The sequence below is a fragment of the Geotrypetes seraphini genome, chromosome 12 (genome assembly GCF_902459505.1).
Source record: "Geotrypetes seraphini chromosome 12, aGeoSer1.1, whole genome shotgun sequence".
NCBI classification, from domain to species: Eukaryota; Metazoa; Chordata; class Amphibia; order Gymnophiona; family Dermophiidae; genus Geotrypetes; species Geotrypetes seraphini.
This window is the reverse complement of record NC_047095.1, coordinates 118,866,971-118,873,582: the sequence shown is the minus strand read 5'-3', so window position 1 is coordinate 118,873,582 and position 6,612 is coordinate 118,866,971. Positions and strand designations below refer to the sequence as shown.

At 43.8% G+C, this 6,612-nt stretch overlaps 1 protein-coding gene across 2 annotated transcripts in view; it reads right to left on the bottom strand.

The window, feature by feature from the left end:
* Positions 1–673: 673 nt before the first annotated feature.
* The window catches only part of LOC117346632 (regulator of G-protein signaling 1-like), a 43,131-nt gene continuing 37,192 nt past the window's right edge, over positions 674–6,612 (bottom strand). For both annotated transcript variants that reach the window (XM_033916526.1, XM_033916525.1), the window contains exons 6-7: positions 4,670–4,833; positions 674–3,800 (exon numbers count right to left, since the gene is read on the bottom strand). In XM_033916526.1, the coding sequence (XP_033772417.1) occupies positions 3,615–3,800; positions 4,670–4,833 (350 nt within the window). In that variant the 3' untranslated portion in view covers positions 674–3,614. The remainder of the gene's footprint in view (positions 3,801–4,669; positions 4,834–6,612) is intronic.

Here is a 6,612-nt window from a genome sequence, read left to right as displayed (position 1 = left end):
ATAAGGGGTCCTTGAGAACACCATCTCTGACGGTCCTGCTAGAATAAAATATTATGACCTAGATTGCTTTATGTGGATATGTGTATTTTGATTGCGATGTTTTGCAGCGGATGCCAAAACGAAAGTTGGCACTATGAACTCTGGGAAATTTGACTTAACCTAGCCACCTCTTTCCTCCTCCCAATTCCTGTAAGTGCCTTGACTACGATACAACCCCTCCTCCCCCCCCCCCCCCCCCGTTGTTTATTCACCTTACGTCCACTTGCAACACGACCGGTAACCTTAGCCAGTAGCAATTTTCTAATGAAAAAGCCCCAAAATAATGAACTCCGTTTCAGGACCAACAGCAGCCTTCATCTTCCACCCCAGCAGCAATGGGGGAAAAAGAAGTAATTTACTACAGTTCAGTGATCTGGTATGGCCTGACTGAAAAGCAGCCCTGACCCAGTCATTGGAGAGTGGGAAGTAGAGGGTGAGCTGGCCTACTCCAGGATTTGTCCTCTACTGTGGCTTAGGGAACATGTGCCGGTATATATTTTGCTTTTCTTACAGAGGTCAGAACTACAAGTTCCAGAATGCAACGGGGATAAGACCAACACCTTATCAATATGGCACTCCACATTCCCCACCTACATCCAAGTACAGCAGGCTGAGCAACTACTACAGACACGTCTGGCCTTCAGTGCTTCAAAGATTTATTGTTTAAACAGTGTCAACTCACTTTTAACAGATTTTTAACATAATACATTCATTTCCCAAAAAGTTTTTGTGCTTCAGGAACCCATTATGTTTTTATGTTGTTCCCATCACCCCCATACCAGCCAGACCTTGGTCAAGAACAACAGGTTCCCAGAAGCCATTGCTACATTGGTTCTGGATATTCCAAGGGGATTCTGGGAGCCATGGTTTGATTTGTCAGATGCCAACAAGAAGCAGCTTCTCCAACAAGCTCCAAAGTCATTGAGAACAGATCAAATCAGCCTCTCATAGAGGTGATGGCTGACTGGAATCCCAGATAGCTGTGATATTTCAGGAGACAAATAAATGTGAGAATAATCACGTGACAATGAGGTTCATAAGCTCTTGGGACCTCTCACAGGTTACTTTGTCTATCAAGGACCACAAGACATTGGGACCGACGTAAGATTCTGGACAATGAACCAATAAGGAAGCCATTACAGACTGTATAGACTCCATCCTTCTAAACCAATAAAAGCTGAAAATGTTTAAACCAAACTTCAGGCAAATTGGAGACCGGAGTTTCATGGGCTCAGAAATCCAAACAAAACTCTGGACCATGACAGACCAGTCAGAAATGGAAGTCCAGTTGCAGCCAATGCCCTCCCTCAAAAAATGACATAATGTACCCATGTCCTCCAACAGGCTTACGTTTCTAGGTAGGCATGTGTTTCTCTGCCCTGGAGACACTCTGTGAGCTCTCTTTGAAGGGATGACAGATGCTCGTTTCGTAAATTGTGTTTGATCCGTGCTGATCTATGGTTCTACCTTCTATAAAGGAACTGGAACTAGAAGTCTTAGCATGCAATGGCTTACTCTGCCCCGATGACTTGGAGCCTGCTGGGGGGGGAGGGGGGAACCTATTTGGATCCCTTTGGCAGCCTAGATGGGTCCTTATGATCTTTCCCGCCTTCATATTCTCTGTTCTGTGATTACCCTTGATTGTTCTTCCTCTGGGTTGTTGTTTTGTGTTGTTGTTTTTTTGTCAAACAAAAGAAAGTGTCTACAGTGCACACCTATGCCCCACATGTGAATCTTACATGATGCGGATGGGGATACATCCCAACTAAGCTTACTACAAAATCCAGAAACATCTGGGGATGCTTCATAGACATTCCTCCACGACTTGAAATTCTTATGACGGTTCGCCATGACATTATGTGACAAAGACAAGCTGTGGATTGGATTTCACATCTAGACTGGCAGGCCTACTGTCCTCCAGTTACAGACAAGAGAGCTACTATTTTATTATATTTGTTAAAATGATTATTTACCTATTACGTCCTGAAAACAAAATTAAATATGTATCCAGTTCAGTGCATTCTAATGGAAGGGCCACCAGCTGGTTTTCAGTTATCACTGGGGACAGAGCAGAGTCAGTCCTGGTATTAACCCTTACCCAAGGCACCCATGGGGCTAGTAGAGAAATTGCAACTATAAACCCATAGATTCAGAGGACCGATTCAGCTTGTTCCCAGTGATCTGGAGCCAGCTGGTCACCTTAAATCAAGGCATTCATAGTTCCGCTTTTGTGTCCACAGGGAACCATCTCAGGAGACTATGAAATCAGTTCTCCCAAGTGGACTGTCAGGGGCCAGCAAGAAGGTTATTGGAGACATCGATTTAAAGTTCAGGGGCCCTCAGGATTCCAACCAGCAGTAATCCAAATGTCTCCCATGAAAATGTTACAAAGCACCAGTTTCATGTCAATAGTCATCATAACCAGGTAACGGCAGAGGACAAATCCTCCACCCTGTCTAGGCTGTTGGTGTCTGGAAGAGAGGGAGGTGTTGGCAGAGAATGAAGAGGAGGCATAGGCTTTTGCAGGTGTAGAATATCTTCAAGGTTCGGAAAGTTCATCGGTTGCCAAATAACTTTTTTGATCAACACCGTGAGAGAAAGCTCTCCATTTCTTCTGCAGGTTCATAAATGACGGTTGGGCTGGCAAGATTTGGCATTTATTCCCAAGGTACGCCATTCTTAAAGTGCTCTGAAGTCACAATGGTTTACACCTGGATGAAATGTCTCAAGGAACACAGGGCCCCTTCAACACAAGAACCTTTACCATACCTTGAGTTCTGAATTTTTTAAGTTCTGAATATTTTCAAGGTGGAGGACAACCAGAAGTCCAGCTGGATTTTACTGCAGCTCTGTGGTATAACATGAAAGAGACCCACAATGACAAGCGAACACTTAAAGATCACTTTGAAGAATGCTGAACAGACAGCAACTGAAGGACCTTGTACTATCATCATCTCAAGAAGTTCTTGTGGGATGCTGGAGATGAATGGCCAATGGCTACTCTATTCTGGAGGGACCTTGAAGAGCTTTCCCAAGCAACAGTCATAGCTCATAGAGTATGGCTCATAGAGTACATATCCCAGCTCCACGTCACTGCAAGAGTTTATGCCATCAACATTCTCCTGGTACAATCTACTCTATGCAGAACTTAAATTATTCCGACCATATGCAAGGAATGGACAATAATTTGTGAAAATTCAGTGAAACTTGAGGCAAATAGGCCATCCCCAACCACATCTAGATTATAGTGATGGGCAGTAAGACAAATGATGCAGCTGGCAGATCTGGGGGTTAGTGCTCCCTTGTTATTACAGTATGGATGCTTGCCTGTAGTGGAAAGGCTGCAGATGTGGTGAGGCCAAAGGTGATGACAAACAGAGGAACCCAAGAAGAAGATACCACCTCCTCCTCCTTCTCTTCCAGAGATGTTGTGAGTCTCTTCTGATGCATAGGGGGGAGCGGTCATCAAAGATGACCGCCTCCAGAGGCATCAGCCCTTGGAACTCATGAAGTACTAGGATATCCCCAAGTGTTCCTTATTCTTCTTGAGCCAGGAAAATTTTAAAGGGTCAAGATTAAACCACCCCATTGGGCTTCTTAGGGTGTGCAAGTTGTTGGTAGAGTTCGGAGCGGAGGAACCTTTGGTAGGAGTCTTTTTCCATGAGTCCATAGATGCGCTTCTGGGCCAGGTCGAAGCAGGAGCGTGTAGGGAGGAGAGTGTTGTTGGTTGTAATCTCACGGGTGCGGGAGTCAAGGTTTACCTGGAGGTTGGAGGGAGGAAATAACATCATAATTACCATGATAAGGCTTTCCACAATCGTGGAAGGAAGGGTAAAGGGCAGGGGGCAAGCTGGTAACTTGAGATTTTCTGGATCACATGTCATATTTTTGTGTCTCCTACCTCATTTCCTGCAGCTTGCCAATTCCATCTAAGAACATGATCAACATCCAGTATGTGCTATCTCCTAAGTAATACATACTCAGCATATTCTGGCTTTGAAGGCCCAAGATCTTGTTTCTCATGAGATTCTCAATGGGTTTGTTTCTATCAGGTAAATAAGTCCCAGAATACAAGCATTCCATAATTTTTCCAGAGGCTGAAACCAAATGGGCTTCTGTCCCTTAGTAACAGCCATACCAAAATGGCTGCCAGCCCCAGAAAAACTAGGATTAACCAGAAATTTCAGACTAAATTTCCAAATTAGTCTGAAAAGGATTATTTGCCCCTCTTTTGCATTCAAAGAGAGTCAGTCTCAAAAACCTTCCTTCCCAATTATGAGGAAAACTCCCCTCTAGCCTTTGACCTGGTTGTTTTGGAAGCCATCACCAACAGAAGACATCCAGTTGAGTGACAAATAGCTAGAAGGCAACCTACTGGTTTCATATTATCAGGGACAGACTCAACAGGTTCTAATAAAAGTTCCAGTGAATGCTAGGACTTGTAGTTCCTTTTTTTCTAGTAGGAAGTACAAAATCCAAAGATTGGAAGGGGCAGGTTCAAAAATCAGATGATATAGATCCCCATGGTACCTCTACCTCCTCTAATGCTCCTCTTTCTATGGCTCCACTCTACCCCTCTGATGGGAACTGCTTTTCATTTTATATCCATCCATGCTCCTTGGTCTCTTACCTCTTTGAGTGCTTGTAGTGCTATGTACTGCTCGTAAATCTTGCGGGCCTTGTTGTGAAGTTTGTTGAGCCGGGTTTTCTTGAAGTCTTCACAGGCCATCCAGAAGTCTAGGTTTTCCTCACTGAACTCTGTCTGCAGGAAGGCACGGAAAGCAGCCCGGCCATCTGGGGGCAGAAAGGGTAAGAATGCAGTTAGAGGGTGCCTCTATTCCCTCTAAGAGGTATGGGAGTCTTGCCATTGTGGGGGGGGGGGGGGGGGGGGGGGGGGGGGAGGGAATGCTGTTTCACATTTTCAATAGTTAGGGACAGGCATGCCCTGCAGGATTCTAGGGAAACTGCCTAGCCTAGTGATTGAAAAACACAATGTGGAAACACTGCCACCTAGTGGCAGAAATGCAATTGGAGGACTCCCGTATAGCTTAGAGGGAAAAGTGGAGAGCGCTCATGAGTATGCCATGAAATCTTATACCCATCATAATGTAGTACTATTTTATTCATAGTTCATTAAAATTTGATTAAACGCTTAACATAAAATTTCAAAGCGTTGTACATTAAAATCTAAAATAAACAAAAAAACATACAAAACAGACTAACTTGGGGGAGGAGGATAAAACAAAAAAGGATAGAAGGGGAAAAAATTACAATTCTTAACCCCCCCTAAAAAACAAACAAACAGAGGATAAAAACAAAGGGAAAGGACTGGGAAATATTTAAAATTTTTAAAAAGTGAAGATAGATAAATTAAAAAGGCATTGTAATATAGTGTTACTTCAGTCTAATCTCAGGGTTATTGCAGTGAATCATACCCTTATGTATTATCCTGCATGAGTTTTTACTTGGGCATGGCCCTACCATCCTGGGCACTATGCCATTCATTCTATGACTTGGCACCAACATTTACCAAGGGCTAGATTTAGTAAATAGTGTCCCAATTCGGGCGCCAGAAAATATCAGCACCCAGTGCAATTCTATTCAGGGCGTTCTGGGAAGAGTACTCTTTAAAGAATAGCTCTGGGTATAGACTTCTGCGCTCAACTTTGGGCACACGGACTTACACCAGCTGAAACCTGGTGTAAATCCTAGTGCTGAAGTTGGGCGCATATAAGAATTGCCACTGCTGGGTCAGACCAGTGGTCCATCCTTCCCAGCAGTCCGCTCACGCGGCGGCTCCCAGGCCAAAGATCAGTGCTCTAAATGAGTCCAGCCTCACTTGCGTGGTATTCCATAAAACCGTATGCTCCTGACCTTGCCCCTCCCATGACCATGCCCCTTTGCTGTTACATGTGAAGATACTTAAGTGCTATCTTGAGAATGACAAAGGGACAAACTTTGTCCCCATTCCTACAGGCTCTGTTCCCACCCCAAACCTGTGCTTGCAGGCTGTCTCTATCCCTAGCCTGTCCCTGCGAGCACTCTCCCCATCCTTACCCTGTCTCCGTGGCTTCTGTCCTCTTCTGCACAAGCCTTGAACATTTATGATTTTATATTTAAATCATTTTATTAGAGTGTAAAAAGGGACAATATTCTGTACAACTGTTGTTTGTAAATTACAAATAGAACCTTTCATTTCAATCTGGTTTTGGTGCAACTTTCCCAAAGATTCGGTTGCCTGTGTTTTCACATCATCTGGGAAGATAATTAGATTATCTTTCAGACATGGGTGTAGACGAGAACCAACACTATGTAGTGGCTGAACAGGAAAATAAGTGTCTATTATATATTGGAAATGCACTTTGATGACAGAAATGATGGTTTAATCTACTGCAGTAACAGTAAGATGCCTGAACAGCTAGGCACATGATGGAAGGACACTGATCAGCAGACAAGACTCTTGTTGCCACATCAAAGGCAGACAAGGCACAAATGATGTCATTTAAAAGAGGTTCATTTAAATCCAAAAGCAGCTTCTGTAGTTTTTTTTTCCTAATCATTGAATTCAGCTGC